Source organism: Sphaeramia orbicularis, chromosome 9 (assembly GCF_902148855.1).
Source record: "Sphaeramia orbicularis chromosome 9, fSphaOr1.1, whole genome shotgun sequence".
Classification (NCBI taxonomy): Eukaryota; Metazoa; Chordata; class Actinopteri; order Kurtiformes; family Apogonidae; genus Sphaeramia; species Sphaeramia orbicularis.
The window spans coordinates 37,517,691-37,532,467 of NC_043965.1; the positions used below are offsets into that span (position 1 = coordinate 37,517,691).

Sequence of the window (14,777 nt, forward strand, 5' to 3'; positions counted from 1 at the left end):
AGTTTTTCAGAAAACCAAGCCACAGGATTGAAGGATTAGCCGACACTGGTCTCAAACGCTGCAAGAGGCGAGTGTGGTGATATGCCCGCTGCTTGCAAAGCTTGTATATGTGTATATATGTGAATGTGTGTGTGTGCGTGCGTGCGTGTGTGTGTGTGTGCATATTTCCTTCTCTGCAGCCTCCTGTTGGCTACAGGGTTAGCATTTCATATATCCATGACAGTCTCTGAGTACAGAAGACCACACAGGAAAGCACATGTCAGCATGTAACAGTATTTCGTAGTCACGCACATGAAGGTCACCCCAGCAGCTGTAGCAGAAACACCTTTCATCACAGGAATCTGAACTTCTTCACAATGCCCTACATGAAAGAAGCTCCTCTTTCACCTCGTCCAGCCCGATGGCTTTAAAGGCTATAGCCAACATCTTGGCCTTTTTTAATTAACTTTTAATCTTAACCACACTGGATACCCACAGTCCATACAGGTATATTTTGTCATGTCTCACTTGTGCTTTATTCTATCAATACATGAGTTTGAAGTAACAGATTTCCTCATGAGTTAAGTACATATTTTACACCACGTCAGTTTTTTTTAGGTGTTTTATACTATCTCACAGTCAGTAAGTCCTTGTCTTGTATGTATTTTTGTTGGTAGGATGAGCTGTAAATACAGATGCATAAGACAAGAACAGGAAGCCCTGATTGCTGCAGTAAACGCCCACGTTCATGGGGCACAAGGGGTCACTGAATGATTTGATGAGTTTGGAAAGGATGTGAATCATATGCTATGACCTTCACAGTCATGAGATGTGAACCTGGTTGACAGCGCTCTCCACTGCCATCATCAAAACACCAGGAGAATAAGTGAATATCTTTCAGAGGAATGGTGCTCATCCCTTCAGTCGAGTTGTAGAATCAGTGCCAATGTACTGAAGCTGCTCTGGCCCAGTGCCTCACCAACACATTTTGTTATTTTTTTGTTAATGTGTCACCTGTCTGTAGTTTCTTGAGGTGCTGGATCCAGTTTAGTAACAGCTGTAATATTTTGGCAGGAGGGATTGTTTTCTTTTTTCGCTGCAGCTGGCATCAAAATTTCAGACAAGTTGCGAACAACTTGACAAAACATTGTAAAGATTCTTTTTTTTTTTATTATTATTTATTTATTTTTAAAAACAAACAGTTTTTACACCACAGCAGGAAAAACCCACATGTGATTAATAACCTTAATTAAGGTTGCATTCCAGTTCCAGGGCTCTGATATTTGCATGCTGGTCCACTGGCATGACTTACTGTGGCACCCATAAACATCATTAGTGTTATTAGTTTCACCTGTGCTTTCCCTGCTGTGACAAGTCAGAATTAAGCAATAAACCTTAACTGAGCTGTTGCCTTAGGTTAATTTTACATCAGCAAATGGGAAATGCAATGCTCAGCGTGGTACCATACCGTATTAATAAACTGAGGAATGCAGTTTTCTGATTTTCTGCAATTAGGATAGTTCGTTTCACCTACTCAAGAAAGTAGTTGTTCAGAGTGTGAATCAAAGAGGTTTGTTTGTATATTCTAATGTCCTCTGATTAATAATGGATTCAAAGCCTCTGCAGTCACAGGTGTGTGTTTGTGAATGTGTTAGTATATCATTAATATTTAAGTCAATTCTGTGCAGTCACAGGTGTTTGTTTACACATCATAAATATTTAAATGTACTCGTATGCAGTCGCAGGTTTGTGTGTAAATATTTCTTAAATTCATATCAATGGTATTTAAATGAGCAGTTAAGCTGTCAAAGGTATGTGTTTATGCAGAAAACCTATTTCAAGAGACAGGGCTTTGTCAGTCAGAATTATTCACCAAAACTATCTGTTTGAAATTATGTGTTTTTATGCAAGTTGTAAAAAAAAAAATTGTCCCTTCTGGGTGAAACAGGTCTGTTGCACTGAAATGAACTTGAGTAGAAGGTTTGAGAGGTGAGCTGAAACCCTCCTCCTCTTGCATTGCAGCGGAGGGTTGGCTACAGAGGGTGGTGGTCCTGGGCTCTGAGACCCACGTGATAGAAGAGATCCAGCTGTTTGAGACAGCCCAGCCGGTGGACAGCCTCACCATCTCCCACTCCAAGGTAAGAAGACATCAGCTATAAACAGGAACTTCGCCAATCAAATACCTTCAGGGATCAGTCTGTCAACAACAGCAACACTTAGCCTCTGGGAACAGTTCTCTAATGTATTCAGCAGCTTTTTGAAGCTTTGTCAAGTCTATGGTTATCTCTTTCAAAGAGGGGCATGCGATTGGAAAGACTTGCATGTTTCCTACACAGGTAGGGGCCAAAAAATATGCAATCCATTTACATTGAAGATTTTTGGAGCTTAACCAAGCCAACGGCAAAAATAATCATTAGTCCGGCACTGCTGCTTTGATTTTGACTTTTTTTTTAATCAGTTCTCTCAGGTCCTCCCAAATTTTATAAAGTGCAATGCTAACTACTCTTCAGACTAATCTTTTGTTCTAAACAGAATCCAGACTAGTAGGTACGACTAAATGCATCAACTGGTTGGCATTTCAGCTGCCTTTGGCCATAATTCAGTAATTCAAACTCTAGTTATGATAAACTTTCACACAAATATGTAATGGAATAAAGTTATGAAGCTTTTTATATCCAAAAGCCCAAAGGTCAAGTTTCATGACTATTATAATATTCTACAAGAACAATTTTATGACCATTATTCAACACAATAACTCCAGCAGGGGAGACTGTTCGCATATTTCACATTTGGTCAGATACTGATTTGGTGACACTGATGCTGGGGACATTAAAACTGTGGTGATGGTGTAGATCTGTGCTATCAGGTGGAAGATGTGAGTAAAACATCTAGAGTTTTTAGCTTTTGCAGCAACACATAAACAGCAACAGAACTTGTTGGCAACATACATTTATGACTGCAAGGTGGTAACGCTAGTTACCTCTGAAGGTTATGTAACCGAGGAGTTTTGTATTTGTTTCCATCCAAGTGATTGATAATGGAACCTTGACAGAAGTATGTGCTCTTGGAGACTTCTATGCTCTTATTAAAAAAAAAAATTCTTTCCCCTTTGTCTCCTTGATTGTTTGAGTGTGAGAGTTTGGCTGTTCCCACTGACAGTAAAAAAACACCTGTCATCTTCACGGACTCTTGGATTTATACTTTTCTGTCTTTTTGAGAAAATAGAAATCCTAGAGGCCTTTGAGGTTTACAAAGTGGACAAAGATCCCCTTTCCTGCTTGAACTACTCCATCTAGCAGGATCTGTACTGACTATAACCCTCGAAAGTCATTTGGGAGTTCCATTAGCTTGCTTTGCTGTTGCATCACTTGTTCATTCTTTTAGTCAGTTGCCCTTGTCTCCTGCAGTTCTGTTAAAGGATTGCTGTGTAAGATTTAGGGGAATCTTTCAGCTGAAATGGCAAATAGTATTGATAAATCTCACAGGCTAGTTCTTCAGTGCTCTTTTTTTCCAGGCACATACAATCACAGAGGCACAAAAGACATGGTGTCATCGGCCCGGTGCTACTCTGCAGATGTTTTTAACAACGCTGCCCTTTTGCAGCTCAAGTGTCGCCTCCTGAATTCAAAAACCTCTCCACAATAACAGTAATTACAATCCTTCAGTGCGGTAGGGAATTGAACCCCTGCCCCTGTTGTTTTCTCAATCTATCCGCCTTGTCAAGTGATCCTCCGTGTTGACACCAGTCCCGTTCCCGAGGCTCTGCGATGACATGTCCGGCGATCGATGCAGTTTTGACTGGGCGTTCCCAGCCCTAAAGCCCACTGCTTATCTCATTAATGCTGGCTTAGCGGTACCCAGACATTTTATAACAGCTTTTGCAAAGCACAGCCCAGATTGGATTTGAAGGGGGTCGGGGAGAGTGTGTGGTGGTGGTGGTGGGGGGGGTGTTATTGTAATTGAGAGTGATTATCCCATTATCTCCTCTAACCCCTAACTGAGTCCCTCTTCCTCTCTCTCTGTTTATCTTTCTTCTTGTTTTTCATCTCTCTCTGGTTTCTGTCTTTGGATAATGGCTGGATCTGTTCTTTGTCGTCTTCTTCTTCTTGCCTTCCCTCTGTCCGTCTCTCGCTGTAGAAGTATGTGTACATCGGTTCTCGTTCGGAGGTTCTCCAGCTGCCCTTGGCCAACTGCAGTCGCTATCAGTCTCAACCAGACTGTCTACTGGCCCGGGACCCCTACTGCGCTTGGGACAGCGAGGGTCGGGCCTGCGTCCGGATCGACCTCCACCGCGGGTGAGATGTGCATCCACACATGCAAATCACAAATGAACCGCACACCCATTTAGCTCCTCCTATTGTTTTTATGCTTTTCTACAAAACTGGGATTGCAAACACTGAAAAAGCCCTCTCTGAAGACATCTAAAACATTATTTAGATATTACATGCCCTTAAAGCCTGTCTTGACAGCCGTACTAATGAAAGTCTTTTATCTTGATCCAACAGAGTGAATCAGGTTTTATGGTACGATTTACAGACTTTCTCCCTGAAGTTGTTGAGTAAAATCCCTGCACAGCCTCGCGAAACAAATGTAATCATAAAACTGTAGTGACAAGCTGTGGTCAGAGAGGAACCCCCTGCATAATAGAGTTGGATAAGATATATACAGTATATTTCATTAAAATGAAGTTGATGTATCTATCTAATTAAATACATATTGATCTGCTAAAGATGCAACTGAATCTGAATATGTTCTCCAGTGAGGTAAAAATAGCACTTTTTTGTACAAATATTTATTTCACACTAATATTTTAAATGTTTTTTGTTTTCGAGAAGTGAAAGGATGTGTTCCTCATAACTATGAGAGGAGAGAGAGTGCAAAAAAAGAAAGGAGCAGCTTTATTGTCACTATTTTGTATTGATTAAGGTTTTGTCTTATACTTGAACTGGCTTGCTGAAGGAATTTATTTTAATGTTATTTTTCTTTTCTTTCCCTGTTGATCCTGCTACAAAGCAGAGTTCTGTAGACCAGGAAGATGAGATTAGCCTTTGTTTGCTCTGACATTGAAGGTGTTAGCTCGTTCATGTGGATGATGTGCTCACTATAAGTTGCTTAGAAACTGAAAGAGTCTAGAACACTTCTCTTTTCAGTGGTGCCGTTTATGGATAGACACATTTATTGCTTGGTTTATGGAAACCATAAACCAGTATTACATTTAAGTGCTCATAATTATTGTGATAGCTTATTGGGAAATTTAAAATAACACTTTACAAAGTGTGATTAAAACAAAAATTGTCATCCCACTCCTCTTTTTCCCCTTTTAACAAATAATTTTTCAGCTTTAGCAGATGGAAATACCATAATAAAGCTGTACTTAATGACTAAAGTGTTTCTTTCTCCTCCTCACCCTCCAGCTCCACTGCCTCTCTGTCACAGGATCTCATGCTTGAAAGGTTCAGCCGAGGAAAAGCCAAATTTGATAAGCCGGTCTCCATCCCCAGCCCTGGTGAGTATGAGGCCACACCTCAGTAGTGGCCTCTTGTGGGAATTGACAGTCAGTGCAGAAAGCAGAAGGATTTGGAACTGAGTGAATCCATTTGGATTCAGCTGAATATATTGAATTAAGTGGAGAAAGCTGGCTGGTGCAGAATATGAATAAGAGTTTTAATAGAACTTAACCCCCTCTCTTGTCTGCTCCTCCCCCTCCCCCTACCCTCTCTGTCGATCCACAGAGCACTCCCGCCTTCGAAACATAACCGTGGTAGTGGGGTCGGACATGGTGCTGCCTTGCCAGCTGGTGTCCAACCTGGCTCAGCCCTGCTGGGTGTTCAACGACCGCGAGCTTCAGTTGGGCGACCCCGAGACTGAAGGGACACGCTTTGACCGGAACCTCAAGGCTCTTGTGATCCCAGAGGCAGGCCAGGCTCAGGCAGGCCGCTATATCTGCTACTCTGAGGAGCAGGGTGTCAAGTTTCAGACAGAGCGCTACCAAGTGGCTGTTGTTGCCAGTGCTCCAGTCTTCATGGAGGCCCGAGCTCCGGACAGCAGCATGGGGCTCTTCTGGGTGCTGGTCATCACTCTCGGAGCAGCCTGCTTGCTGCTGTTGGTAGCTGCTCTTTACTTGCGCCGAAGACTGAAGCTGGCACTGGGAAAGGGCGCTGACATGAAGCCACTTGAGAGCACTCTTGTCTACCCGATCACTCTGCCCAAAGAGCCGCCTACATTTGTCCCCAGCAAGATGCCCAGTGATGAGGACCGTTTCTGGGAGACAGGCGCCAACTACTACTACTCAGACGGGTCTCTAAAGATCGTTCCCGGTCACGCCATAGGGCCCAGCAGCGTCAGCAGCACGGCGTCGCCCAGCGCCATTCCGGGCCAGCCCATCCACTCCCCCAGCCGTCTCAGTCTTACTAACATCAGAGGCTCCAGTAGCAACGGCTACATCCGCCTCAACCTGAGCACAGCAGGGGAGGAGAGGGCTAGCGGGGCTGGCGCTGGGGGCGGCGGGCTGGGAGGCCTGGGCATGGGCGGGAATGACTACTCCAGCCCCTTCAAGGAAGAGCTGAGACGCACACTGCAGCAAAGAAGCGTGCTTCCCGACGCAAATCCAGAGGAGTCGTCTGTCTAGGCCTGTCCTCCTCCATCTCCATTCCTTGAGTTGGAAAAACGAAAACAACCAACCTACCTCCCTCCTTCCGAGGATGCCTACTCTCTCTCTCTCTTTCAGTGACACACTGTCGAATCCTCATGCTCTCTCTCTCTCTCTCTCGCTCTGCCAATGCCTGTTTGGCTCACTGTAGACATTTATAGCACACACAGCATGTTAAATATACACACACATACATCGTGTTCGCCAACATGCAATCCTATAATTATTGTGTTCTGGCCACCATGCAGACTTGTGACTTTTTCTGCTTTCACTGTGCAATCGCCACTTGTGTAAATTGTGTATTTAAAAGGCATACTGAATGCAGAGGAGAACACCTCAAGCATGGAAATCAAACAAATGGCGTTATGTGTTTTCAGAAGGACACACTTCTTTTAGTGGACCAAGTGGGGCTTTTAGCCTCTTTGCTGAGACCAGTGGACAAGCAGCAAAGTGCAGCAGACTGGAAATGTTGAACTGATTTGCTGTCCTTCTGTTCCTGCGCAACTTTTTTCAGCTTACTGCACTTAAAACTGGAAACGCATTCTTCTTCTTTTTGTATTTGTGAGTCAAGAGTGTGAGAGCGGTATAAAAAGACTAATTAAACTCGAAGCAAGACGACAATCATGTCCCCAAAGCAGGAGCTCCGCGTGGGACTGAGGAGAGAGGAGAGAGAGCGAGAGACAAAGAGAGAGGAAATTAAATGGAAAATGAAGTGAATTGAAGTGAAAGACACAAGAGGGTTTTTGAATGAAGGACAATCTCTCAAGACTTTCTCTGCTCAATTTGTAATTTTTTTCCCCCCACCGTTGTATTTATCCCTGGAGAAAGTCCTCGATCCCTTCCACTTTAATTTGTTGTGATGGTTGGTTTGAATTGAGACATTTCTTGTTGTTATTTTTCTATGTCTTACGGACTACAGCAGTGTTCAAATGGTTACCAGTGAGTAATGGCTCTCCTCTGTGAATGACAATGCGAGGGCGAGCGCTTACGTTTCTGGCTTAGCCCCGCAGAGTGACCTTCAAACGCACCTTCAAGTTCAATACACTACAAATGCACTCCAGACTACATTTGTTTGAGTCACAGCGTGTCACAAATATGCGCTTCGGTTGAGCCCTTGTGGACGTTTGTTCATCTCCTTTGAAAAGAGAAGGCGATTTGCATTCAGCTCTTAGCGGCAGAACAATAACTGCACACTTAATTCCAAATTGAAGTTGACGTGAAGACATTAGGAATGGAGAATGTAGTTGAACCCTCACTGCTCCGACCGCTGTGGATGTCTCAATAAGTGCTTTATATCTTATATGTATGTGAGGGTGGTAACTTGCACTGCCAAGAAGGAAACTACCCCCCCGACACACACACACACACACACACACACTCATCCCTCTGAATGCCAACTATTCTGGACTACAGTGTTTGTGACACCACCCCACCACCCCACCCGACCTTCCTTTTACCGATACCCAGAGACTGACCTGGGGCTACTGTGGACATAACAGAGGAAGAACACTGTAAAACACACCGACACTAAAAGAAACCCACAGTGGTGAAGGAAGAATGGACAGACTGACTGCTGCTGTGTTGACAGATTGCTGGCTTCGGGCAGAGAGCAGCCACGAACCAGTGAAAGGTACCGTTCTACTTAATTAAATTAAATGTTAACAGATTTCAGCTATGCCCCGACTCTTAGCAGTTTCCAATTTTGCTTTTTGGCTTTTTTCTTTTCGCTCACTGGGTATTTGGGACAATTTGTTTCTTCATCTAGCCATTTATTTATTCAACTCATTGCTTAAATGAATAGACCAGCATTTTGGGAAATAAGCCTATTTGATTTCTCCGCCAATAGCCGGAATATTGGAACGACTTTCATTTCTGTCTACTTAATATGAAGATAGTGCAGAGAGACGGTTAACTTATTCTAAGGGTCACTCGGTGCCAACTCACACAGAATTTAGAGCTTTTCCCAGTCTGTGTGACGGAATTTGATTTAATTTGTGTAATTTTAAATGCAGGACCAAATAATATCCAGAAATGACAGTATTATAGAATCAGAACAGGGGTGCTAGAAAATAAAACCATGCAGAGATATTAATGTTTGATAATTGAAGACTTTTACTGTGTTAGATTAAGATAAACTTTACTGAACCACAAGGGAAATTACTTGGTCACAGTAGCTCAGTTGCATACACAAACAAAAAAGCAAAGAAAAGAGAAAAAAAAGAAGAGTAAGTGTGAAGAAATTAAAGCAATAAATAATATAAACAGAAGCCGAAAAAAATACAGGATTTGCATATGTACAAATCTACAGGAAATGGAAGTAAATATACTTAGATAATAATATATAGAAGTAGATAATACATAAAAATAAGGCAAAATATAGAAAAATGACATAAAGACAGTAAAATATGAAAATGGAATGATATGATCTATGAAATAATTAATGCCTTTAAATTATAAAAGTAGATAAAATAGAATTTAGACATAAAAACTAAAATACACAATGTAAACAATATAATGACATAAGTAAAGTCTATGAATCATGTAAAACCTGACTAGTTGTATTTTGTTGACTGTTCTACTTACATGATATGAAATATTTGCATCATTTTTAAAGACTTTTCAATGTAAATAAATGTATTTATTGCACCTTTTGTTTTTATGTAGCATCAGAAGATTTTGTGGCAAAGCTTATTTTTGGTTTGAAGTCGTTTTAATGTTCAAAACTGCACATAGAAGCCCCTTTTCTAAAACCTAAATCTCAATCTCTAGTGTCTTCCCATACAAAGAATGCTCTTCTACTCTGTTTGCTACCATTGTATTGTCTTTTTTTTATTTTTTAACTGGATTTTAGTTGTAACTATTTCTTTGTAATTTATGCATGCTGAAATTTTTCCTTAGGGCTTCTTAGACATCAAGTCAAAATTAAAAAAAAAAAAAAAAATCTGTGAGTCTTAAAATATTCACCCTAATGAAGAGATGACGAAATCAAAACATTCAAAATGAAAAACTACAACTTTAGGATTTTACCAGGTCCTGTGAGCTTCATAGAAGTTTTCATATTTATTTTTCCAAGAATATCCTTGATACAAACTGGTAGAGTTGGCACGGGATGACTTTAATAGAATTTGAATACCAGAAGCAGGAGGTTTGGATGGAAAAATAAGATGATAAAATAGCAACAGAGTAACATTTTAGCCTCAAATTAATGCTCAAAAGTCACTGTTTGAGCCAAATAGAGTCCCCACACACTCCTCACCACTTGGTTTTTATGCTGATCAGCTAAACTTCATACAGAATAACATGCTAACAAGTGGTGCCAGGCACAACAAACTCCGCCCCTCGCATGTATTGTAGCTTATTTTTGCATCGATCCAGCTGATGTCATCATGTCTATGCATGTGCTGATGTCAGCATATCAGTTGCCTCTATATATGTGGCAAGTTTGAAGTAAATTGAAACAAAATTTATGTTTTTATCGACATTTGAAATTTCATCTATTATAAGTAAATGGGGGAAGAAAAAAATATTTTAAAAATTCATCAAAAATTTTACTTTGACTTACTTTTCCCAAAATTTAATGACATCTATTCTGGGTTGCTGGCAATCTATAAACCCAATTTAGTATGAATTCAACCAATAGTTTTGCTGCTACAGACATTTGAAATTTCACCCATTATAAATAAATGGGGGAAAAAAAAAAAGATTTTAAAAATTCATTAAAAACTTATAACTTTGACCTACTTTTCCCAAAATGTAATCAGTTCTATTCTGGGTCACTGGCAATATGTAACCCGATTTGGTATGAATTCAACAAATAGTTTTGCAACAAACAAAGAAACAAACCGAACCAAAAACAATACCCCTTGCCCCTTCAGGGGGGCGGGGTAATAAATGCACTTTTGATCCATATTGGACAGAGATGAATGTAGTATTAATGAATCCTCTTTTTCAGCCAACATAGTGGCCTTAAAAAAGTACCATCATTTCAGTATAACTAATGCAGCCTTGATGTTTTTCATACAGTATTCATGATGTGTAATTCATGTCTTTATCGTCCGCTGTGTACAGCTCTTATGTAAAAGACAGAGTGTAGGTGGTCAAATGTGTCTTTATGTACGTTCTGCTCTAGTTGACCAGTCTGCTTTTCATCAAAAGTTGTCCTTGTACGCTCCTCATATGAAAGTCTGGAGGGAAAACTGCATCAGAAAAGCTCCTCTTAAGGCAGAAGATAAGAAAATGAGCCCATTCGTAGCCTGAAGGTCTCACTGAGCACATGTTTTCAATGTAACTTGGCATAAGGAAGATCTTTATCAGTGTTCTGTGTCCATGCTTTAACTTTTTCATAACAACTTTGGAGTTAAAACTAACATATATACTGTAACCTCATTCAAGTTCAAATTTATTAGAAGTATTTTTATGATTTACTTACAATGATAAGTACAGTCGTGCCCAACTTTCCCTGAAACATGTGACTTAATGATGTAATAATGCCCTAAAAAAAAGTGACCTAATTCCTGACTTACTTTCAGTAAAACTTTTCACAGCCTGCACTCTTTGTGAAAGTGAAAAAAGTCACATTATATTGAACTTTTTGGTGGTTTTCTGTTGCTAACTTTACTCTCTTTGTCCTTTTGTTGTTCTTTGTCCATCAGGGGCGGCTTCTGTTTTTGGGACGTGTCTGTCGGGACCAGAGGAGCATAGCAAGAAGGAAGGGGAGGACAAAAATACTCTGTTTTACCCCACTGTTTACAGAGCGCTGAGAAATGTAGAATATGAAAATGATCCCAAGGTTGAAGAGGTACTCAGCCATCAGCACCTCATCCTAGTGTTGCATGATCCTCTGCAAGTGAACTGTACATCTTTGGTATGTTCATCCTCGTAGATGTGCATCATTTTGATTGATCATTTTTGGACTTTTACAGACTTTTACAGATATTGTGAAACCCTAATGCTCTCTTTGGAGAAAAAAAAACCATCTGACTTTATGGTTCAAGGGTTGTACAGGATTTCATGGCTGCATTTCAACATGTTTACTTTTTCTGTGCCTCTTCACCTTTTGGATAAGCCAAAGTAGACTGCAGTTGCTTTTATTCGTGTTAAAACACTTAAATGAATTTTATTTGAATCCAGATCAATATTTGAGTCTCAGCAGTCCGTCCACTTTGCCATTCTGAGCTGATATCTGCATATTTTACCTTCAGCTTAATTTTCCCTTAAGAAAAATGCAAAAAAAAAAAAAAAAAAAAAAAAGGCTTGGCTGACAGACTTCCTGGTGGTTTTCTATTTACTTGTCAGTAGAAACCAGCTCAATCTAATTGTTTCAGCCTCTTACAAAGAGCTGCAAAATGAACCAAAACTATTATTTATAACAATTCTTTGATTTGTCAGCCCCCTAAAAGACCAAATAAGTAGCTGTTGGTATGAAGCAGATCAGTGACGGAATGAGTCCTCTCTTTAATATTGAATCTCTTGAAGCAGGTAGCTTAGCCACAGCTTTTTACACTGGTACTCCGTTTTGTCTTATTTTGCTTTTACCCTTAGACTTTTCTTTCATAAAACATTTTGCAAAAAACTAAAAAGGAACACAGGTCTTAAGCTTGAAAAAAAAAATGCATGTGTGATGTAACGTATTTGCATTTCTTCTGCATCAGCTCAGTTCTTACACATTTGTTTGCTCACACTGTAACAATTTCTTTCACACAAGGCTTTAAATTCAGTTTCTCGCATTATGAGTAGTATTATTATATTATTACCAAGATTTTATTTTGCCCCATTTTTGCTTGTCTGTAATTGATCTTTTATGTTTGTTTTTAAAGTATGTTCAGTAACTTATTTCACTTGTACAAACATGTTGATATTTATTATCATTGTACATATGTCCTTATTTTTTATATGTGTATATATACACAAATAAAAATAGAGATATACTCAAGTTGTGTGAGTTTGTTTGTTCAAGAGAAACCAACTTTATGTGTCAGATAAATGTAACTGTGGCAGGAGGAGGCAGGTATATAATTTCTTCGGTGGGCGTGAGAGTCAGTGATGTCACTTTTATAACAGAAAAGGTGAGTGTTTTAGTATGGATGTTATAAACAGGTTGCGATTTCTCTGTATCTGTTGTATTCCATTTGATATTTTTAGATTTATCACCAGGTATATTTAGGAAACAAAGACATTTATAGATATTGGCATGTAAATAACTGCTGGATACTGTATATAGATTTTCTGGTGATTTTTAAGCAGGTGTGAAATTTTCCAGAAGCATAACATCTCAGTTTTTGACAGGGATTCATGCAGCTCCGGGCTCAGATCACTTGTCTATATGTCGAAAGCTGTTTCATTTCTCCAAGTCTGCGCTGCACACAACAACAGTCAAACTTCTATTGACTTTCACAGCCTTGGTGTCAGCAAAAGAAGCCACATGCCTCATGTGGTAGACAGTCTCAGCTGTAGAGACAGGCTTTCAGTTGCATCTGATCTCGGTGTACTCAGCTGTGCCGCAGACTCTGAAACCTCGCAAATGGAGGAATTCAGTTTTTTTCAGTGTGTGGCTACGATTTACTGGTCTTTTCAAGAGCAGACCACAGTTTACCTACAATCTATGGGATAATCAAAATTTTGTTGATTATAGGACACTCAAGTTAAATGTTTGGAGGTCACATGATTGAGTTGTTTTTTCGTTATTAGCAGCTCAGCCTGAGAGGGTGTTCACTTTGTTTTGTTGAGCATCTCTATTAAAAACACTCAATTAAAGCAATAGCATAAACACACAAACCATGTTTTAGATCAAGACTGTCAAACATATGAACCCTGGGTCAAAATCGGTGCAGCAAAGGACCCAATGCGACCCGTGGGATGAATTTGCAAAGTGCAAAAATTACACTGAAGATATTAACAGTCAAGGATGTCAAAATCCTTATAGTTCAGGGCCCTATTTAATCTCAAGTGTGTCGAACCAGTAAAATAATATCATCATAACCTATAAATAATGACATCTGGGTCATTTTACAAAAATAGTAGAAGCGCTATCACTTACTTTTGCTGATACCAAAATACTTCAAATTGATCTAATAATCACATTAATTATATATTTTTAATAAACAAAGACTGTCATTGGAATGATACCAATAGAAAAATAAATAAAAATTGCAAAAACATATAAAATGGTGATTTATTTAAAATGCCAAGTTTGAGGTATTGTCATGTCACTTTCATCATACATGGAAGTGAAGCTTATAGTTTTCATTTAAAAATACTTTTTTCATGAATTAAAACTCATTCACATTTACATAACATTACATACACTGAATACAACATTGATATGATAAAGACACAAATTATTATTAATAAGATCAAATATATGTCCAATTTTTCTCTTTGTTTGAGTGTAAAAAAGTAAAATTACATGAAAATGTTTACATTTACAAGCAAACAATATTATGCCTGTTTACTAAATGTTCAGTGCATTTGTAGATCAACCGTGATCTGGAAGTTTAAATGATCAGCTGAGGCATAATATTATTAAAAATGCACTTAATTTTCTTAAGAAATGTCAGGTCATTTGGGGTTGTTCATGTTATACACTTTTTTTTTAATCAATAGTTAGTTGTTGTAAACATTTTCATAATGTAATTCTCCTTTTTTCCACTATAAAACATAGAGAAAAGCTTGAATGTGACATTATTTATAGGTTATTATGGTATCATTTTACTGGTTTAGTCCACTGGAGATCATACTGGGGTGTGCGTGGCCACTGAACTAAAGTGACTTTGACATCCCTGTTTTAGATGCCTAAACCATAAGAACTGCTAGAGTGTTTAGTTTATGTACGAAGACTTGGACCATAGGCTGCACAACCTGGAAAATACAATGCAATGTTTATTCTCCACTAAGACAAACTGACTTTATGAGTTGCTACCTGTCTGGCTGACATATTGGGAGCTTTAATTTTAAGCATCAGGTCAGCGATGAAACCAATGAACTGAGAAGGATGCAGTAGAAGCTCCAGCTGTTTAGTTGCAAAGCAGCCAACAACAGATGGCGACCTGAGAGTGAGCAAGTTTCAGACAAACAAGATCCCCAGAAAAATGCCCTCCTTTAATTTTCACCTCAAAACGTCATATTAATGAAGTGCATGTTGTGATTTCTG

General features: G+C 39.4%; 1 protein-coding gene across 2 annotated transcripts in view; it reads left to right on the top strand.

The window, feature by feature from the left end:
* sema4c (sema domain, immunoglobulin domain (Ig), transmembrane domain (TM) and short cytoplasmic domain, (semaphorin) 4C) overlaps positions 1-11,878 on the top strand; it is a 130,435-nt gene extending 118,557 nt beyond the window's left edge. For both annotated transcript variants that reach the window (XM_030143392.1, XM_030143393.1), the window contains 5 exons: positions 2,002-2,117; positions 4,117-4,274; positions 5,394-5,485; positions 5,712-8,258; positions 11,281-11,878. In XM_030143392.1, coding sequence (XP_029999252.1) covers positions 2,002-2,117; positions 4,117-4,274; positions 5,394-5,485; positions 5,712-6,607 — 1,262 coding nt within the window. In that variant the 3' untranslated portion in view covers positions 6,608-8,258; positions 11,281-11,878. The remainder of the gene's footprint in view (positions 1-2,001; positions 2,118-4,116; positions 4,275-5,393; positions 5,486-5,711; positions 8,259-11,280) is intronic.
* Positions 11,879-14,777: the final 2,899 nt, after the last annotated feature.